This window comes from Gobio gobio (assembly GCF_949357685.1).
Source record: "Gobio gobio genome assembly, chromosome: 7".
NCBI lineage: Eukaryota > Metazoa > Chordata > Actinopteri > Cypriniformes > Gobionidae > Gobio > Gobio gobio.
In genome coordinates this window covers 38,257,869-38,280,047 of record NC_137103.1, presented here as the reverse complement: position 1 = coordinate 38,280,047, position 22,179 = coordinate 38,257,869, and the positions used below count along the sequence as shown (strand labels likewise).

The 22,179-nt window shown below is 43.8% G+C and overlaps 1 protein-coding gene across 1 annotated transcript in view; it reads left to right on the top strand.

Annotated features, from left to right (window-relative positions):
* nalcn (sodium leak channel, non-selective) overlaps nucleotides 1-22,179 on the top strand; it is a 115,249-nt gene that overhangs the window by 19,905 nt on the left and 73,165 nt on the right. The window contains 1 exon segment of the mRNA XM_079821184.1: nucleotides 9,505-9,591. Coding sequence (XP_079677310.1) covers nucleotides 9,505-9,591 — 87 coding nt within the window.

The window sequence follows — 22,179 nt, the reverse complement described above, 5'->3', positions numbered from 1 at the left end:
GTAAATGCAAACACACTTACGCACATCTGCACAAAAGCCAGCTTTAGTATATGATTAATTTTCAACATTTGTTAATCTCTTTGATCATCCCTCTTTTCAAAATATATATGGGCAGATGTAATTAAACCAAACAAAGCAAAAATATCAAAATCAGCATTTATGATTATTAAGCACAGACCGATACACACCAACACAGACATCTGAAGGAATTCTTCCCATAATTCCCTGGAGGCTGTGAGTCTGGCTTCCCTGGCCTTCAGCAGGCAGGATACACCAACAGCAAGCTGTTTTTTTTAATAAATTTGGCTGCTTGTCAGGTGGGGGCCCCGAACGGCACAGAGAGATCTGATTGGGCGGCTGGCAGACTCTAGGGTGAGTCATAGGGGAACGTGGCTGAATGCGCAGCAGGCTGAAAGAGAGGAAAAGACAGAGAATGTGTCATTCAGCTTGGATTTGATGTGACTGATCAACTGAAAGGATAGAAAGAATCAATTAACCCTAAATGCTCTTGCTTTCCTGCCTGCAAAGCTCTCCTGTGGGGAAACCTGTCTTGTTGATTTTATACAACCATCGCCTACCTAATGTTTGGTGAGAAATTCACACTAACCAAGCTAATGGTGCAAATGCACAGAAAATCTGGAGCGGGGGCGTGGTGTGAAAAGTTGTGTGTGTAATTGTGTGAACTGAGGCATAGTGTCTCCCTGACTGTGCCAGTCACAGTGCCAGAGCCAGTCCTGGAGCAGAGCCTTGGAGGTTGGCATGAGTGGACCTGGCAGCTTTTTTGGCAGCACAGGAGTGACCTGACCACCGTTATTCAAGTCTTATGGTTGTAGAAGTGCTCTCTGGAAAAAGAGTGGTTATAGCACACAACATTTATTCCAGCACTGCTTTAGTGGGGTAAATCTCATGAAGAAATATCTGATGCATATGTCACCTCAAAATGAAACTAAGAAAATAACAAATCATGAAGAAAACCAGGGACCCTTGAAATTATCATTACTATAATCCAAAATAAATCTTATTTTTGTTACGGGAATAAATCAATGAAAATCATCTTATATTTTTCAGAATATAAATAATGCTATGAAGTATAAATACTTAATTTTAATAATAATATATATTTGTTAAAAATAGAAGCTTTACATGCACTACTGTTCAAAAGTTGGGATCTGCAAGATTTTTTTTTAATGTTTTTTAAGTCTCTAAAGTAAAAACAATAATATTGTAAAATTGTTATCATCAGTGTTGAAAATGTTTTGTTGCTTAATATTTTTGTGGAAACCATAATAAACTTTTATTTTAGGATTATTTGATGAATATAAAGTTTTAAAAAAACAGCACTTGTTACAATGTAAGTCTTTACTGTCACTTTCAATCAATTTAATGCATCCATGCTGAATAAAAAAATTAAAAAAAGGATTAAAAAAAATCTTACTGAACCTAAACTTTTAAATGGTAGTGAACTTTACATGTTCTTGACAGGTTTCACAAGACTCCACTATACCAAAGAATACCATACTACTATAAAATTAATTATTAGGAAATGAGAAAAGGATGGCCACAGGTTTTAGGATGGAATACGGTTCTTCTGCAAATCTACAGTAAAACTTTTTAAAAGCAATAAGGCAAATGTCATTCTGAGGGACACAAATTTGAATTGTTTTCAGTAAAACATATTTTTCCAAGCCCATTTCCATTTACAAAACTTTGAGTTGATTCCTTATCTATAATGTCTGCAGCGAAAACGGTATAATGCTGCTCTTGGTCTAGTTTAGGCTTATTTGGGGGGCTAAAACTTCACTGGGGGAAATATCTTAGGAATGTGTCTTTCCTGTTATGAAATATTGGAAACATCAGGTTAAATTTACAGAGTCTGTTACTATTTTGAAAGTTAATTCACAATATCTTTTTTTATCCATTTGTAATACAAAAAGCAGGTTTATTCAAACAAGTTTACATTGGTACTGTCATAGTAACATTTGTATACAATTTTGGACACATGTTTACTAAAGCAGGTCACAATGTTATTGTGACCGCATAAATATGCAAAGAATGAAGATAACGTCTAAGGTTACGTATGTAACCTCTGTTCCCTGAGAACAGGGAACGAGCGCTGCGTCTAGCTGACGCTATGGGGAACGCCCTCGGCGTGACTGGTGTCTGAAGCTACTATCGAATCACGGCAAGGTCTTTGACCGACGTCAGCCCATGACGTCATCAACGTGCGACCCGGAAGTATAAAAGGGCGCCGTGCCAACACATACACATCTTCTCGTCTGAAGGGACTGTATGGCAGATAGGCCCTGAAGCATGGCAACGCGACGCAGCGCTCGTTCCCTGTTCTCAGGGAACAGAGGTTACATACGTAACCTTAGACGTTCCCTTTCGAAAGGGAACTCTCGCTGCGTCTAGCTGACGCTATGGGGAAGGATATACCAACGCCGCCATGCCGAGGGGAGTGTCTGCCCATTGGCAGTGACAACTGTCAACACAAGTAATTCATAGAAAAACCTGAGCGATTCCCCCTCAGGTCCCTGGGCTGACAGTGACAGCACTCCCTACGGTCATAGCCCAAGCTATAAAACTAAACGGAGCCCTAACGCACTGCGTGGGGTTCCATCCAGACTGCTCGAAGGCCCGGGACCACTACTTCCACCGAAGGGGTCCCTTTAAGGGAATGTGGCTAGGGGACCCGAAGGAACCCCAGCCAGTCACTACTCGGGAAAAAAGTTATCCCGAGTGCCACCAGGGAGGCCTGACCTGGTGCCCTAAGTGTTATGGACACTTCGGTTTAGCCAACCCTGTCTGTTCAAAACAGAGCCTCTGGATGGTGCCCAAGGGGCGTCCAAGCTAAGGGACTGCAACACTGGCAGTCCTACTTAGCCCGGAACTCAGAGACGGGTTATCCAAGAGAGCAATACTCAGCGTAGTGCTTTTCAATCCTTGCTATCGAGGGGAGTCTGCCTGCTCAAATCAAGGATCTTCTTCTTCTTCTTTCGTGTGTCGTCATCAAATGTCCAGCTCAGTAGAACTCAGCCACGTTCTCATCTCAGGTCCCACGTCGAAGAGGCCGGCCTCCGAAGGTGGTTTATACAGTGGACAGGTGGTGATTATGTGCTCAGCGGTCTGTTCTGGCTCCCCACACTCACACACTGCTCTGTCCTCCAGGCCCCACTTCCTCATTGATGCTTTGTAACGTCCCACCCCAGTTCGCAGGCGGTTTAGCAGAGTCCATTGCCGACGTGGCAGATCCTCTCCTTCAAGACCGCCTCCAGGATCAAAGATGTAACGGTGGATTCGTGAGGGTCCTGCTGACTCCCACTCCTGCTTCCAAGCTGCCGCGAGCCATGCCTCTGTAGACAGGTCCTCAGGGATGGACCTGAGCAGGTCTTGTGCCGCCTTGTTGTACGGGTGGCGGGACTTCAGTCTATGAGGAGGTAGTGCTGTTGTGGTGGTATTGTGCAGGATATGCCAGTTGCATCTTTGGGCTTTCCTTGCAAGAGCAAGGGTAGCAGCCTCTCGTCGGAGGCCGGCCGGGGCAATTCCTGCTAGTGTTGGCAGATGGTAGACAGGGGTAGAATTCAGGCAGCCAGTTATAGTCCGAAGGGCGGTGTTTATGGCAGTGTCGACTTTCCTGGCGTGTGGGCTTCTGGACCAGGCTGGGGCACAGTATTCAGCTGTGGAGAAGACGAGGGCTACTGTTGATATTCGAAGCACCTTGGCAGTTGCACCCCAGCTAGTACCAGCGAGACGTCGAATTATTGCCACCCTTGATGACACTTTGGCCGTCACTTCTTCAAGGTGTTGTTTGAATGTTAGAGATCTATCCAGGCGTACGCCAAGGTACCGTGGGGCTTGCTGGAACTCAAGACGCTTGTTATTAACGAATATGTCCAGTTCCCGTCTGGCCTCACTGTTGTTCAGGTGGTAGGCTGCTACAACTGTCTTGCCGATGCTAAGTTGTAAACGCCACTCACGCAGGTAGGCTGCCAAGGTGTCCATGTCCTGGTTTAGGCTGGCCTGTATCTGCTCCCATGTTTGTTGTCTCATCATAATGGCCAGGTCGTCAGCGTAATCATATTTCCGGGATGTTGTTTCCGGTAGGTCATGGATGTAGATATTGAATAACATCGGTGCAAGGACAGATCCCTGCGGAACACCATTCCTCAGCCTTCTGAGCCTGCTGCATTGACCGTCACTTGTCTTTAAGGTGAAGCTGCGGTTCGTCACCATCTCAATGATGAACTTCACCATGTGCCGGTCGGGAATGATCTTTAGTAGCTTTAGGTGGAGTCCGCGGTGCCAAACGGTATCGTAAGCGGCTGTAAGATCAAGCAGCACTACTCAAGGATCAAGGATCTACCAGGTGCTTATGTTTCAAAGCAGTAGGGAGGCCGAAAGGGCCTAATGACTGATCTAACAGGGAGGCCTCATGAGAGGCATACGACCGTCTGACCAGGCTCAGGTGGCTGAGCACTCATAGACGACCCTCATTGAGGGGAGCAGCTGAGCCTGCCTGGCGAGTAACCTCCAGCTGTAGGCCCAACTACCACAAGTTCTCACAAAGAACTGGTAATCAAAGTGCCTAGCTCAGGAACTTCACCTTCAAGGAGGCCCTGTGGGCCTACTACTTGATAGCGGGTATTCCAGGGAGGCCTATAGAGGCCTACTACCTAACCGCAAGCCATGCTGGAAACCCAAGCGTCCTGGCTCGGGACTCTGTCCTCAGGGAGGCCTAGTGAGGCCTACTACCTGACAGCAATACCGCCTGCTGAGGTTACCCTTGTTTTCTCAAGGAGGCCTAATGGAGGCCTACTACTTGACAGTCAAGCTACGCAGGCTAGTCGGGCATCCTGTTTAAGGAACCCGTCCTCAAGGGAGGCCTATTAAGGCCTACTACCTGATAACCAGCCTTTAGGGAGGCCTGGAGAGGCCTACTACCTGTTTGCAATACGTGCTAACTGTTTCAAATGACTGGGTCCCAGGAACACCTTAGGGAGGCCTGATGGGGCCTACTACCTCGTTCGATTGACCACAATCTGGGACTCGACAGTCAAGCTACGCAGGCTTTTCGAGCATCCTGATTAAGGAACTCGCCCTCAAGGGAGGCCTATTAAGGCCTACTACCTGATAACCAGCCTTTAGGGAGGCCTGGAGAGGCCTGCTACCTGTTTGCAATGCGTTTTAACTGTTTCAGATGACTGGGTCCCAGGAACATCTTAGGGAGGCCTGATGGGGCCTACTACCTCGTTCGAGTGACCACAATCTGGGACTCGACAGTCAAGCTACGCAGGCTTTTCGAGCATCCTGTTTAAGGAACTCGCCCTCAAGGGAGGCCTATTAAGGCCTACTACCTGATAACCAGCCTTTAGGGAGGCCTGGAGAGGCCTGCTACCTGTTTGCAATGCGTGCTAACTGTTTCAGATGACTGGATCCCAGGAACACCTTAGGGAGGCCTGATGGGCCTACTACCTTGTTCGAGTCAGGGAGGCCTATTAAGGCCTAGAATTAACAGCAGGCTTTCAGGGAGGCCTGATGAGGCCTACAACCTGCCTCTGAGAGTGACCACAATCTGGGAACTCACCCTCAGGAAAGCCTAGTAAGGTCTTAGGGTTGACAGCAGGCCTTCAGGGAGGCCTGATGAGGCCTACAACCTGCCTCTGGTAGTGATCACAACCTGATAGCTCACCCTCAGGGAGGCCTAGTAAGGCCTTACAACTACCAGCGGGCCTTCGGGGAGGCCTGATGAGGCCTACAACCTGATAGCCTCCAGGCTAGCTGTCCTGATGCGCACATCGGTACATACCTCCAGTGAGGCCTGGTTGAGGCCTTCCAACTGATAATGCGCCTTGTTCAAGAGGCCTATTGAGGCCTACAATTGACAGCCGACCTTCAGGAGAGCGTATTTACCCCTTTTTAACCTGATAGCCAGCTAGGCTAGTAGTACCTTGATGCATAAGCATTGTCACCTGCCTTACTAGAGGCCTGATAAGGCCTACCACTGTCACCGTTTACTCTTGAAAACGGTGCAATCCTTCCTGCTAACTGGGACAGACATATTTGCAAAATGTGGGTTGTAGTAATATTAGACCCTACGGCTCGTTTTCATGGAGGCCTGCTGAGGCCTAACACATGATAGCTACCCATTACTATGGGGACCCGTTCCAGGGAGGCTTGTAAAAGCCTACAAGCTGTACGAGTTTCGCAAAAACGAGAAATAACTGCCAGACAAACAAACTGACTGCTATTAAAACCAACGACTCTCAATGAGAGGAGGCCTCCGATCTAAGTGGTGTACAACAAAAGGTGACGGTGCCTCAGCAACGCGCCTCCTTCATCCACATACCAACTGACGCCGTAGCGATCAGTCGTAACAGAGACAAACTAATCCAACCTGCAGTGGCTTAGGGAACCGAAGACACATAGTAACCCTAAGCGGTAGACAAACACTACATTCTATCAGAAAAGTGTGCTACCGCCTAGTAATCCGCAAACATTTCAAAGAAAGAGCGGCGGCCTAAACACTACTCTCAAAATGAGAGGAGGCCCATCTTCTGATAACCATAAGCGGTGGCCTATATGGCGCCATCTTGACCAACCAGGGAAAGCCAACATACGCTCACATACACAGCCCAGATAATGGTGCTGTGTTAAAGCCTAACTAAGCAGGGGAATGATGAATACCCAACTCTATACAGGAACCCGGGGTCTGTAAGAAATACATATTTTTAGTAAAACGCACAAAAACGCTGCCCTCTGGTCCTGCCTACGGTCCTCAGACCGTGAAGGACCAGGTCCCGCCTGCCTGGGTGGGGGCGCGCATCTCAGCGGTATGCATGCTCTTAAATGCCGCTGAGCGCGCCTTCGCCTCCCTGAACTTTCCAACCACCGCCTCAACGGAGGTGCCGAAAAGTTCAGTAGGCGAAACCGGCGAATCGAGGAGAAAGTTTCCCTACTCTTTCTCCCCGATATCAGCCAGGCTCAGCCACAGATGCCTCTCCGTGACCACCATAGCCGCCCTAGAGCGGCCGATAGCAGCAGCAGTCTGCTTGGTGGCCCGGAGAAAAAGATCTGTGGTGCGGCGCAGCTCAGCAACCGCCTCAGGGGACAGCCCGGCCCCCTGGTCGAGATCCTCCAGCAGGTCCGCCTGGTACGCCTGAAACACCGCCATGGTGTGAAAAGCAGCACCAGCCTGACCTGCTGCAGTGTATGCCCCTGCCATTAAAGCACAACGTGATTTAGAGAGGCAGAGTTTGAGCTCTTCAGTGTTGATGCCCACGAAACGCGAGAAAAGTTTGCAAACTTTCCTCGCCAGTCGGTAGCCTCAACACATATCCATATTCCCCTATCCCCTCGACATCAGCGAAGTTGAAACGCTGATGCTGATGAACATTGGGTCGAATATGGATTCTTCCATGCCCCCTCGATCTCTGTAAGAAGATCAAGAAGGAATGGAAGGCTCATCTGAGCTGATGGTTTATGGCCAAGGAGAAATCGATTGTGCAATCTATCACGAGCGATCTCTCCTCTAACGCGCCAACATGGCAGCCGCAGCCTGCCTGCAGTACGTTCCATAACATTCATCAGCTCAGCACACACGGTCAAGGTGGCTGAGAGGATTCATACCACTCTCACCAGCCATCCCTAAGAGCACTTGCTGTTTAGTCTTGTTAGCCGCCAGATCGTCGCGACGATCGGCGAGCTGCATCTGAGAACCCATGATGTATGCCAACGCTCAGCCTCAGCTTGAGCGGGACAGCATCATCCAGTCCCAGATGCCAAGCTCTCTTCCCTCAGGAAAAAAAACCAGACTAGAGTGGAGCGATCTCAGATTGAAAACCGCTCACACTCACACACAAACAACTTCAAATGAACTTGACTGTGCATTCTCTTGATCCCAGGCAGTAAATACACACTTGTGTGTATTTAATAATTGAATTTGTTTTACCTTAACTCGTATAGCAGTTCAAACAGACAGTCCCTGAAGACGAGAACGATGTGTATGTGTTGGCACGGCGCCCTTTTATACTTCCGGGTCGCACGTTGATGACGTCATGGGCTGACGTCGGTCAAAGACTTTGCCGTGATTCGATAGTAGCTTCAGACACCAGTCACGCCGAGGGCGTTCCCCATAGCGTCAGCTAGACGCAGCGAGAGTTCCCTTTCGAAAGGGAACCCAGGGTTTATAAATGTACAGTGTGAAATCGCTAACCCTGACTACCCAAACTTAAAAAAATGACCCTAAGTTAACAAATTAAATTGTTGTAACCTTGAAAGCAAATAGCCTTTGTTTGTCTTAATTTTAATTACGCTGAAATGTCTTATTGAAGAAAAATCTCTTAGGGTAAACCTTGGTTTTATTGAGTGTTAGACAATACGACTTGGAATGATGCCTTTAATTTGAAAGAGATAAAAAAGAATAAGGTTCTCCCGGGGCCTGATGATACTCTTTGGCAAGATTTGCACCATCCCTTTTGTGACTCTCTTAAAAAATAATATAATTCAATAAGACCCCTTTAGAAGATTACCACATGAATGGCAAAGTTATAATTACAAGACTATGAGGGGAAACTTTTAAAATATCTATTTATGTAGGTAACCTTTTTAATCTGTCAGAGCTGAAGGGGCATTGTGAGCTTAATGACTGTCATTTCTCTTGGGTTTAATTGGTTATCTATTCTTCTGAACTGATAAAAGACAGACATAAGTGGAACAGCCATAGGCAGATTTTCACTTTTGTGCCTGGGGGGTGGGGATGCGAACAATGGGAGGGGGCCACAAAATGTCTGAAGCTCAATAGATATTTGTAAAATGTAAGGCAACCTTTAATGCGGCACATCGACGAGACGTGCATCTCATCCCACACCTTTTGTGCTATGGATATTAATAATATATCAAATTATGTGGTTTGTTGAAGAGAGCGGGCTATTAGTTTTCTAAACAATCAGTTTTATTTGATTTTCAAATGGCAGATGATAAAAAGGCTTCAAGTACAGAGCTTTCTGATAGTTCTGGGCTGTGTACATATGGATATGAGTAGCCTCTGTTGTTTGCCAGATTCAAGGTGCCTGCTATAGCATCACCTCCCTCCTCTAGTCCCAGCTGTCTCCGCCGCTGTCTCCTCGTATCTGTCATGGTGAAGTCATGGTGCATTTAGATTCTGAAATGTGAATAGATGCTCTCTGGATCATGAAGTCAATTTCTTGTGACCTTGCCCGTGTTTATAAAATGGTTATGAAGTTGATGAAGAATTATAATATAATTGGCATTTGTTTTTGAGATTGTCAATTGTCTTTGAAGCCAACTCTTTTGCTTATTTTCCCCCTAATTTATTTGCTATATTTGTGTTATCAAATATGCATTTTGATGGCATTAAGAATGATTGTTTACCTTAACTTTGCATGTTAACTGACAAACCGCCAGTCCATTCACACTTGTTAACAATTGTCCCTCCCTTTCTCCTTCATTCTTTCCCTCTCTCTCCATCTCTCCTCCTGGTGGCAGATGTTTCATGAGGACGCGTCTGGAGGATGGCAGCTCGTGGCGGTGGACGTGAATAAACCACATGGCCAAGCGCCTGCTTGCCTCCAGGTACCAGACATGCGATTTAATGGCACTAACGCCCCCGACCGTCAGCACACCCTCAGTATTGCCTGACTGCCACATCTAATGCCACACTGCTCTGTGGGAGTGCAAGAAATGTGCTGCAGGCGACCCGAACGCAATAGCCACATTTAGATTTCACTCAGACTAGCTGGTATGAATTTAACAGAGAATGAATAGACTGAATGGAATGAACATAGCAAAGTTTGCCTTCCCCCATTTTGTGAGCCCAATTTAGCACATGCACAATATACATCAGTATGCTTTCTAAATAACTCACATATCCACACACTCCGATAATACACTTAATATCTTTGCATAAGCACAAGGGTTTCTGGGTTTTTTTTACACGTTCTTCTTATTTTACTTTAAATCAGTGAGTATTAGTTTTGAAGTCAACAAAAAATCAATACTGACCCTTTCTATTTGCCATGTTGCTTGTCTTAAGGCCCCGATATACTCATGGTGAAGTTCTTTTGCGTTCTTTGTTTTGGGGTAAAGCGAAGTTCGAAATACGTGAGCAGCAATATCAAACTGTTATCAAACATCGCATTCGCAATTGAGAGTTATAAAGCCAGAATTGCGAAATATAAACTCGCAATTGTTAGTTATAAAGTCAGAATTGTGAGAAAAAAAGTCAGAATTGTGAGTTTATATCTCGCCATTCTGACATTATACCTCTCAGTTGCGACTTTATATCTCGCAATTCTGAGAAAAAAAAGTCAGAATTGCAAATTGGCAAAAACAAGCTTCAATTGTTTGGAACTCCAAAACAAACTTAGTTTCGGCCTGATTTTGATCACATCAGTTTGTTTTACGATTTCGCTTGATAATAATCGGGGGATTTATTTTGCATGATGTATCAGTACATGATATTCAAAAGAAAAAAGAGATTGCAAATACCATTTTAGGTTTACTTTAATGAAGAAAACATTAAATGGCTAATAATTTTATTGCTGCAGAGAAATTATGAATTGGGTTTGAATAGTCATAGAATAGAGTGGACTGTTGATGGCTAATAATACCATAATAACAGAAAAGACAGTATCTGGAGAGAGTCTAATGGCACTTACCTTTAAAACACAGTCCTGACTTTTAGATCTTCCTACACAGAGGGAGAGAGATCATCAGTGAAAATAGGCCTTCAGCAGAGTCACATAGAATTTAATATCCAAAAATACATTTTAATGCATCACACTATTTGGGTTAAGATTCGACAGTGTAATCCTGGTGAAAAGCTTGCATTTTGTTCTCACATGGCTTTTCAATTGTGCCCATGGTAGACAGCATTTGAAAAATATTCAGTGCAAAAAAAGAGGAAAAATAAAGACCAAAGACTGGCATTTAATGACATTTCTGGGGCCAGGTTTCCATGAGGTGATCCCATCAGGTAAAGAAAGGCTTTTGTATTTCCTCAGAGAGGGGCAAAGGTTACAGGGGGTGGGATAGGGTGAACGAGAGAGAGAACTCAGCAAGTGGGTGGAGGTGTAGTTCATCATAGACTTCAATCACAATGGCTTTCAGAAAAATAATGTGAACTATTATTGAAGAGTCGTGCCACAAATGGCAGACAAATGAACACTAACCTGGACAGAAATGAAAGGAAACTCATTTTTTCCCCCTTACTACTTATGAAATTGTGTTGTAATAAAAAAAAGGTAGGTCAGTGTTTATACAGCTACAAAAATATATGGAATAGTTACATTGTTTGCCTTAAAGAGCACTTCAGTTTTGAACAGATTACGTGGCTCTCAAAAAGAAATTTCTATGTCATTTTTCACTCCAAAATCAGACAAAAAAAGAGAGAAAGAAAATTATATTTTTCATAAATAAAATGAAGCAAAATTTTTGGACGATTACATTAATATTTTTTATTTTCATGAGAAGTATGTCCCCTTCTAATTGTAATATAATTATATAAAGGGGATATCCCTATTCTAAATATTATATAAAATAATAATTATCATTTCTGTAATGCAAAAACATTAATTATGCATTGCCAGCATCTAAAATGACTAACATCTGTATGTTTCTGTTGTGGGTAGATACTAACTACTTCTTTCTAATACATGTTTAAACTGGAAGCAGTGGCTATTCTGTATTTGGTTGTGTTTCATTATATGGTTAAGGTTAATGGGGTCTGCTTGAGCTCTTCTCCAAAGGCCACCTTGATGTTAATTAGGCCTTTGCATTCCCTTATGTTATAATTGAACTACATCTATTCTAATGGATTCTTTAAGCAAGTTTTGCAAGTAAAAGATTTCTTGTCTGAAGTTTTGCACTTACTGTCTTACTGCAAACTTTTGTTATTAGTTTAAATTCAGACTCTAGATATGAATCTCTCAAAAATAATAAATGTTTCATTGTAGTTTAAATCCTGACCTTTACTATAGAGGATTTGCAATTTTACTTTAATAGCATACCAATTACTGCATATACATATTTCTTTACAGATTTTATATATTATTTCCAGGCTGTGATTGCTTGGTAGTATAATTTTCTGTTGTATTTTGAGATCAGAACATAGTAAATGTATTGTGAACATGCTAATAAGATAATGTGTTTTTGCTTGTGATGTTAATTTCTGGTTAAGACAAAAATGCAGATTAACACAGAAAGAATGTATCTGTTGACACAGTATCATGTCGTGCCTGTTCAAAACAGTGTAAATTTGCATTTTTTACACTATATAGTTGCTATTTGTTAATGATTAAAATGTTAGACGTTAGAAAAGAGTTAGACTTAAGAAAAAAAACTTTGGACCCAGTTGACTTCTATTATATGAACAAAAACAATTGAAAGATTCTTAAAAAAATATCTTAGTGTTCCACAGAAGAAAGAAACTCAGTTTTAGAATGATATGATGGGAAGTAAATAATAACAGAATTTGGCTACACTTTATTAGGTGCCAAGCACCGAAGGCGTTCTTCTTCTTATTATTATTCCACCATGGGAGTCTATGGCATTGGCAGCCCATAGAACCGCTTGCGGGAAAGTTATGAAATTTGGCACACAGATAGAGGACAGTCTGAAATGTCACCATAGGTAATTTGGAGTCTCTAACTCAATCCCTCTAGCGCCACCAACTGTCCAAAGTTGCACTTGTGTTTTTGCTAAAAACTTTTGAGCCGTAAGGGCTACAAAAAAAACTCAGATTTTTTTGGCTCAAGACGATTCGATTGAACCCTATGACATCATTTTCGGTAGTACCAATTTTCCCGCCAAATTTTCCTCCAAAATACTTTTTCGAACTCCTCCTAGATGGTTAGTCCGATTTTCATGAAAATGGAATCAGATCATCTTCAGTCTATGCTGGCAAAAATGTATCAAAAGCTTTTTGATAAACCCAACCGTTGTCAAATTACGCACAAATTTGATGAAAAGTACGCCAAATTGGACATAAGGTTATATCTCCGCAAAGGTTTGGCATATTCAGACCAAAAATATTCGGACAAAAATGATGTCATCCCAAGCATGACCTGAGGCTACATGTAGCATTCTGGCACAGCGCCACCTACTGGTCAAAATATATGAACAATGGTCTTTTTTGCTTATAACTCCTGAATAGTTTACCCTAAAAGTAATCTCGTTAGATTCGGGGTGGCATGCTGAGTGGAATGATATCCAATTTTTCCTTATCGGCCATTTAGAATTTTGTAGTAAAATGCTGTATTTCATGAACGTATTAGCGTATTGTTATGAAACTTCTTATGGGTCATCGGCCGGTTATTTTTTATATGGTCATAAATACAAATGTCTATAACTCCTAAAAGAAAATAAGATATTTTCACCATATTTGACACTCTTTTGTATGGGGGCACTCTGAGGACACACAAAAAGTGGTAGGGCTGCGCCACTTGGTGGCACTTTAATTAAACCAAACATGAAATTGGCTCTACAATATATATTTATGAGTTTTCAACCTTTTTGCTTAAAATTGTCTCCAAATGTATTTTCTCATTTTTGCATTTGGTCTGCTGCTAGCTTCCTTGTTTGCTTCTGTTGTGCTTGGCCCCAAAAAATTCCTGCTTGCAGCTATATTTTTAAAGTCCTTGCTTTAGTGTAATCATACATTTAAGTACTGAGTAATATTAATTAACTGCACTTACTATAGGGTTAGGATTATGTTTTGTTTTAGGGTTAGTTGCATGTAATTATGCACTATTTATAGTTATTACTTTAGTAACTACATATAACGTGTAACAATTTCTTGTTACACGTTCTATGAATTTCTTTTTTTTGGGGTGAATTGTCCTTTTAATGTGACAGCAAAATGTAGTTGTACTTGGCCACATTAACATCTTGGACTAAATTTAGATTAAGCTTAAAGGGTTAGTTCACCCAAAAATGAAAATTCTGTCATTAATTACTTACCCTCATGTCGTTCGACACTCGTAAGACCTCCGTTCATCTTCGGAACAGAAATGAAGATATTTTAGTTGAAATCTGATGGCTCTGAAAGGCCTCCATTGGCACAATGGCACGGTTCACTCTCAAGACCCTTAAAAGGTACTAAAGACGTCGTTACAAAGTCCATCTCACTACAGTGGTTCTAAAATAACTTTATGAATCGGCGACAACAGTTTTTGTGCGCAAAAAAACCCCTAAATAACGACTTACATAGTGATGACGATTTCAAAATAATGCATCATGAAGCTTCGAAGCGTTATGAATCAGTGAGCCGAATGATGATTCGGATCGCGTGTCAAACCGCCAAACTGCTGAAATTTGGCGATTCAAACCACTGATTCGGCTCACTGATTCATAACGCTTCGACGCTTCATGATGCCTTGTTTTGAAATCATCATCGTTATTTAGGGTTTTTTTGCGCACAAAAACTATTATCGCCGATTCATAAAGTTATTTTAGAACCACTGTAGTGAGATGGACTTTGTAACGACGTCTTTAGTACCTTTTAAGGGTCTTGAGAGTGAACCGTGCCATTGTGCCAATGGAAGCCTTTAGGAGCCATCAGATTTCAACTAAAATATCTTCATTTCTGTTCCGAAGATGAACGGAGGTCTTACGGGTGTCGAACGACAGGAGGGTAAGTAATTAATGACAGAATTTTCATTTTTGGGTGAACTAACCCTTTAACACAGTTTAGTCATTTTGATTTACAATACAGTTGAATGAAGAGCAGTTCCCTGATCGTTCAGTATTTTCCCCACTTGGCCTCACTGTGTTGTAAACCCTGGACATCATGATTGATAACCCTGTTACACTGAAGGTGCCACCCATAGAGGGAACACCTTGGCCCTACTCCCACACCAAGGTTATGTATATAAAGGAAACCCTCCATTACCCCAGCTTTGACCTCAAAACACTTATTTCTCCCATGAGACCTATTTCTCCCAGCCTTCAGTGTGCCTAATCAACAACCGCAACCATGACGCTCAAGACCTAGCCGGTCTGTATCCCTAACCTGGTCTTGAATGGTGGCTGGAGAATTCTAGAGGACAGTCAGCTTTAATTAACCAGCAGGTCCCAGACAGAGAATGAATCACCTCACTTCGATAAGCAGTGGGATTTGAACACTGCAGGTCTCCCAGCAGCTATTTTTGTTCCTGTTTTCTAATTAAACAATGGAGCGTAAATGTCGGTGTATGCCTATGGAGTTCACAAAAAGTGCTTTTGTAGCACTCAGTTGGCTGATGACTTAAATTTGGTGTTTTAGATGTACAGTACTATAAGATGCTTCATTGGTCTTTGCTGATGCTTGTTGACAGACAGAAGAACTCTCAAACAATCAGTGTTAGTTGTCTTGAAGATGTGCAGTTTGTTTTGTTGTTTATATATATATATATATATATATTTTTTTTAAAGAATAACCTGCATCTACTTCATCTCTGTTCGTTGTTCTCCTCCATTTAACTGGAATACATAAAAGTTGTAAATTCATTTTCGCTTAAAGGGATAGTTCGCCCAAAAAAATTAATTAATAAATTTACTCAATTTTGCATAGTTCAAAACCTGCATGTTTTTCCCCTCTGTGAAACATACAAGATGTTTAACATAATGTTAAAGGTGCTCTAAGCGATGTCACACGTTTTTTTAGGCCAAACATTTTTTTGTCACATACAACAAACATCTCCTCGCTATCCACTAGCTGCCTGTCCCCTGAACATACTGCAAAAAAACGCGGTCTCTGTAGTCCGCCTAAGCTCCACAAACTGCAACAAAAACAAGCAGGTGCAGGCTGCACCACGAAGCACAACAAACAGTGCTCCAGCCAATAGCCGACAAGAATGATTTAGGGGTGGAAATTTGTCAGCTATTGGCTGGAGCACTGTTTGTTGTGCTTTGTGGTGCAGCCTGCAGCAGCTTGTTTTTGTGACATCGCTTAGAGCACCTTTAATGCTGCTTGTTCCCTGTCTGTCAGTCACGTTCTACGTTATGTCGAATACTGACAAATGGGGTCTCACTTTGGAGCCCCAATAACCTCTGAGCTGTAGAAAAACAGCCAGTTGAATTTGTATGCCAGGCCACTCCTTCGTACATATGGGATATATAAGATATCGGCCCACATCCATTAATTCAGATTTTTGCATGGAGCCGAGTGGTTGTGTACAGCAATCACTCTTTTCCAGTTGCCTCACAGAGAGCATTTCAATTACCTAAAAGAGCTTGCAAACGAGAGGATATCTTTAACGAGAGGATAACAAGAGGAAGCACATTCAGCGCATTGTGCAGGTCTGCTGACTGGTAACACGGAGGTTGTGGGTTCAATTCTTTATACAGGCAGGAATTTGCCCTTAAGCAAGGCTCCTAACCCCCAATCACTCTCTGCCCACTGCTGCGGGTGTGTGTCCGTAGTTTGCATTGTTTGCTGCCTTCACATGTCACTTTAACTCTTTCTTCTGGAGGAGGGCCGGGTGGATTCTTTTTCAATAAAAGATTGGTTTCCTCAGTCTCTGGGCCATATCGGGTGTGGGTTAACAGTGAGTGAAGTGTTGCTTCCTCACTCCCACCCCCCCTTTTTTCGCCAGTCAGCATTTCAAGGATGCACTGCTTCCTCACGTTTTTACAGCCCATACTTCATTGTACCCAAGAAAGGCGTAGGGTTATGGCCAATCTTGTATCTGCGAGTCTTGAACCGGGCCCTTCACAAGCTCCCGTTCAAAATGTAGAAACATCCTCACATGCGTTCACCCTCAAGTTTGGTTTGCAGCACACTCCATGCGACCATCAGACCGATCTGTCACTGAACTTTCAGCCCTTGGTCAGATCTTTCCTTTCTGAAAGGGATGAAATGCCCCTAGAATAAGTGTCCAAGCACATTGTTGTTACAACAGATGCCTCCAGAATGGGCTGGGGCGCTGTATGCAATGGGCATGCCGCTTCGGGCTCCTGGATGGGACCTTGACTGCAGTGGCATACCAATTGCCTGGAGTTGCAGTGCTGCTGGCAGTGCTACCCGCCCTGTGCCAGTTTCGATGTGAGCGTACCCTGACCTGGTGGTTGATGTACGCAACCATCACAGTGTTGTCTGTGCGGACAACACGTGCTTGCCCCACACGGACAACATTGCGATGGTTGCGTACATAATCCGCCAGGGCAGTGTGCGCTCACGTTGCATGTCACAACTCGCCCGCCATCTCCTCGGGTGTCAGCAGCAGCTCAGGTTGTTCCATTCACATTCTGGGCAAGCTCAATTGTGCAGCTGACGCTGCCAGGAGAATGGAAACTCCATCCACAGGTGGTCCAGCTTATCTGGAGTCAATTTGGGGATGCACAGGTAGACCTGTTTAACCACCCAGGAGTCCTTCTGTTGCCTGCTCTTTTACTACCAAGGCACTCCTCGGCACGAATGCGTTGGTACACAGCTGGCCCTGGGACCTACGCAAATATGCATTTCACCCAGTGAGCCTGCTTGCACAGACTATGCAGGGTCAGGGAGGATTAGGAGCAAGTCTTGATGGTTGCGCCTTACTGGCCCACCCGGACATGGTTTTCGGATCTGATGCTCCTTGCGACAGCCCCTCCCTGGTGGAGTTCCCTGAGCAAGGACCTTCTTTCTCAGGGACAGGGTTTGGATGGGACGTGGAGGACTTAAGTGGCCTACCACTGGCAGTGATAATAATAATAATAATAATTTGTTACATTTATATAGCGCTTTTCTAGGCACTCAAAGCGCTTTACATATATAGAAGGGGGAATCTCCTCAACCACCACCAATGTGCAGCATCCACCTGGATGATGCGACGGCAGCCATATTGCGCCAGAACGCCCACCACACACCAGCTGATTGGTGGAGAGGAGACAGAGTGATGAAGCCAATCTGTATATATGGGGATGATTAGGAGGCCATGATGGAGAGGGGCCAATGGGCAAATTTGGCCAGGATGCCGGGGTTACACCCCTACTCTTTATCGAAGGACATCCTGGGATTTTTAATGACCACAGAGAGTCAGGACCTCGGTTTAACGTCTCATCCGAAAGACGGTGCTTGTTACAGTATAGTGTCCCAATCACTATACTGGGGTGTTAGGACCCACACAGACCACAGGGTGAGCACCCCCTGCTGGCCTCACTAACACCTCTACCAGCAGCTACCTGGTTTTCCCAGTTGGTCTCCCATCCAGGTACTAACCAGGCTCAGCCTTGCTTAGCTTCAGTGGGAAACCAGTCTTGGGCTGCAGGGTGATATGGCTGCTGGTAGACATTATCACTCAAGCCAGAGCTCCCTCTACTAGGCAAGCTTATGCTTTGAAGTGGAATCTATTAGCTGAGTGGTGTTCTGAGTGGAAGACCCCCGGAAATGCCCGATCAGCTCTGTGCTATACTTCCTGCAAGAGAGGTTAGAGTGGAGGCTGTCCCCCTTCACCTTGAAAATATATATTGCTAAATCCTCCCATGCAACACCTCATTCCCTCCTGGGATCTCTCTTTCATCCTTTCTGGTCTGCAAAGAGCTCCCTTTGAGATGCTGGAATCAGTCAAGCTTAAAATCCTGTCTCTAAAGACAGTGCTCCTGACCTTCCTAACTTCCATCAAGTGGGTTGGGGACCTGCAGGCATTTTGGTCTGTGCATTGTGCCTTGAGTTCAGGCCAGCCTGAAGCACACTTTGCAGTTCACTCCCTGCGTGTTTACGTGGACTGCCTGCTCTTTGTCGGCTTTGGAGGTCAGCAAAAGCGAAAGGCTGTCTCCAAACAGAGGTTGGCCCACAGTGGATACTAGCCCCAAGGCATGCCGGGCCCCCTCAGAGTGAGGGCTCACTCCACTCACTCTGAGTGTTGGCTTCTCCTGAGTCTTGTCGCACAGCACCTCTTTGGCAGACATCTGCAAAGAGACCCAAAACTTTGATCTTCAGATGAGTTCCCCACTTGGCAGTTCCACTTGAGTTCGGCAGTCAGACATGGCAGAGGTGTCCGACGCCAGGCCCAGCATGAGTTGCATGCGCGTTGGTCAGCCCTTGTACTTTGCTAGATGGCCCATATGTTGTGATTCCCTTTTGGCAAGTGTATTCTTCCACGGTACGGTTTCCCTGTCAGTAAACCTGTGTCTTTCCCTCAACAGATTCTGCTCTGCCCCATCCTTGCGTCTGTAGTAGTTTCATCCCTGTCTAGGCAGGACCTACCACAGAGATCGTCCATATGTAGCACTGTCCCACGGGTCAGTCCATATGTGTGTTTCCACATTCTCCTCCCTACGGGTATGATGTGGCCTCCCTAGGGTTCCTCTCCTATGGACTATGTTCGCTTCCCCAGTGTTAACAACACTGGTCTTGGCTGGAAAAAAAGAAATAAAAGAAATGGGAATAGAGGACCAAAGCACTCTTTCCGTAAAGTAACATACAAAAGGAACAGCAGCTACGACCATCTCCATAGTAAGCCTTATCCCTTCCATCCCGTTGGCATGAAGTACTATTATTTTTGGGGCTTATGTGGGGGGCTTGGTAGGTCATGACTGTATGAGGGCTGTTGCTTAAAGGGCACGCTATAGCTTGCCAGCATCTGTGTCTCCAACACTCGTAACACAGTTCAGTGGCTGTGGCGCTTTCCATAGGGACCCCATTTGTCAGTCTTTGATATAATGTTGAACGTGACTGACAGATAGGGAACATCTTGGTTACTAATGTAACCCTTGTACACTGATGGAGGAAACAGAGACGTTATGCCCTTCCTGCCACGTCCCTGAACCACCCCGCTAAATGGCTGGGATCTTTAGGCGTTTCTCAATGTCAAGGAAGGATCCTCGGAAGCCAGAATTCCGAGGATGCTACGTCATCGACGTCCGTCGAAGGGCTGTTCCAATGTCGAGGATCCTCGGAATTTCAACCAAGGTCTGAGTCCTTCGTTCGAAAAATATGCCATATACAGGAAAGGATGCATACGAGTAGCCTTCGCGCTCTTAGCGTTCTCAAATCACCCACAATCCTATGCGCGCAGCTTTGCTATCTTGTTAAAAAAATACAAAATATCGGACGTTGGCGGAGTCCGAGCGTTAACGGGGCAATATGCTTTCAAGTGTAAGTATTTACGTTACCAAACATTTGTTATAACCGTAGTAAATATAAGTAAAGCTTAACTTTTAAATGCCAGTACAAATTACAATCGTATTGATATTATACAAATTACGTTATTGATGGCTAACGGACCTTTTCACTGACGTAATGAGGCTGACGTGCACTTGCTAGCCTGTTCCATTTACGTGTTCTCCGAATGCTAAAGAGGAGCCTCGTCTAGCCTCTGAAGGAAGTGACTTGGAAGGACCAGTCCTGCAGAGGAAGGATCCTTGACATTGAGAAACACCTCCTGTCTCGGTTCCTCAGCATAAACCTGAATGAGTGGATGCATGCTGCCATCTTATATACCTGTATGTATGGGGAATGGCTTGGCATGCAAATTCCACTCACCAATTCCATTGGCTGTTTTTCTACAAATCAGAGGTGATTGGGGCTCCCAAGTGAGACCCCATCTATTTGTCTTTGACATAATGTCTCCGTTCTCTCCATAAAGGAACAAGTCTTACATCAGTAACCAAGACGTTTTCATTCCTTGAAAATGTATGTAAAAGAGCAACCTGAAAGTGGTGCAAATGACTTGTGTGCTATATTGAAATTCTGAAGACAAGCACAAGTTTCTTTTCCATGCATGGGAACTAAAGCGTTCAGACTTCAAAAAAATAAAAGTTTGTAAAAAAATTTTTGAAAATAAGTCAGTCCAGTTCATTAACAGTTATTCAGACTGGTTTTGTGAACAGAATTGACAAATTCTCTGTAAAGGGAAAAAAAATGTTCATAAATTTATTTGTTTGCTATAAATGATCTTTTTTGCATAAATTTATTTGTTCGCAAGGACAGCTGAGGTGGATGTCAAGTTTTCAGTGAATAACAACTTAAATTTCTCATGCAAATATATTGTGACTTCAGAAGGCAATGATTTGGCATCCTTTTGAAACTTAATAGTGTCAGTAGTCTCCATTTATTGTAATGGCATGTAAAACAGTGACCAGCATAGTATTCAGACTTTCTTCTTATGTATTTCACAGAAAAAAGAAATCCATATGAATTTGGAATGACGTCGGTGAGTAAAAATGACAATTTTGGGTGGAGCTATTCCTTTAAGAATCAGTAAATGTTTGGTCAAATGGCGCTGACGTGCACTGAATGATAAAGAAATGTTCTTCCCTTTGAGTTGTTGCTGTCTTTGATTCTGGCACAGAACTGATGGAGCATGACAGGCACCTTACTGTAAAGAACACTAATTGCGTGTCAGCCTGAAGTTTCAAACATACAAGGAGGAGCAGTAACAAGATGCTCTGAATGTCTGTTTGCAGGAAGATTTGGAGCATACAAATTGGGCTGCATCAAATGCAATAAGATAGAGAGAGCGAGAGAGGTGCATCCCGCCCTCACAAAGGTTGCTATTTAATTGATTGCGACAGCTCTGCTAGGTATTCATGTGGCACCAGCAACATCAGAAAAAGTAGGCCACCACACCTTCAGTGCATTGACAGTGCTGTTTTTATGTTCTCCACACAAGAGAAATAGGCGTCACATCACAGTCGAATCTTGAAGTAGACAAACCCTGCATTTCAGAAAGCCAGGAACATCTTTTGGGTGAAGTCAAGGGCCCTGAGGAAATGGATTCACCTGTTAGTCCCCCTTCAGCCGAAACACCCGAGGGAAAACTAACATCGAGAAGCTGAAAATGTCAAACTGCTTTGTCATGTCTCATATTAGTCATAGAGGCTGCACAGTGAGTTCTGAGCTGTGATCCCAGACCAGAGCAGCAAACAAACCAGACTGCCACTGTCCTTCTCTCATCTTTCTCCCTTGAGATATACTGTAGGAGACTATAGGGACATTTCCTGGAGCTCTACAAGTCATGTATGACTACAGACTTTCCATTTACAGATTTGACAGAAAATTGTAAATTCATTAGCATCTTGAAGGTGTGTAGTTTGAATCTGTAAAAGGAATATTCGGGGTTATTTTTGAAAACATGCTGTTGTTTACCATTTTTACTCAGTGATGGGAAATGCATTAAAAGTAACACCTACTATACTATTTAAAAGTTTGGGTTTGGTAAGAAGAAAGAATCATTGATCATAAGAAGAAATATTTATTGA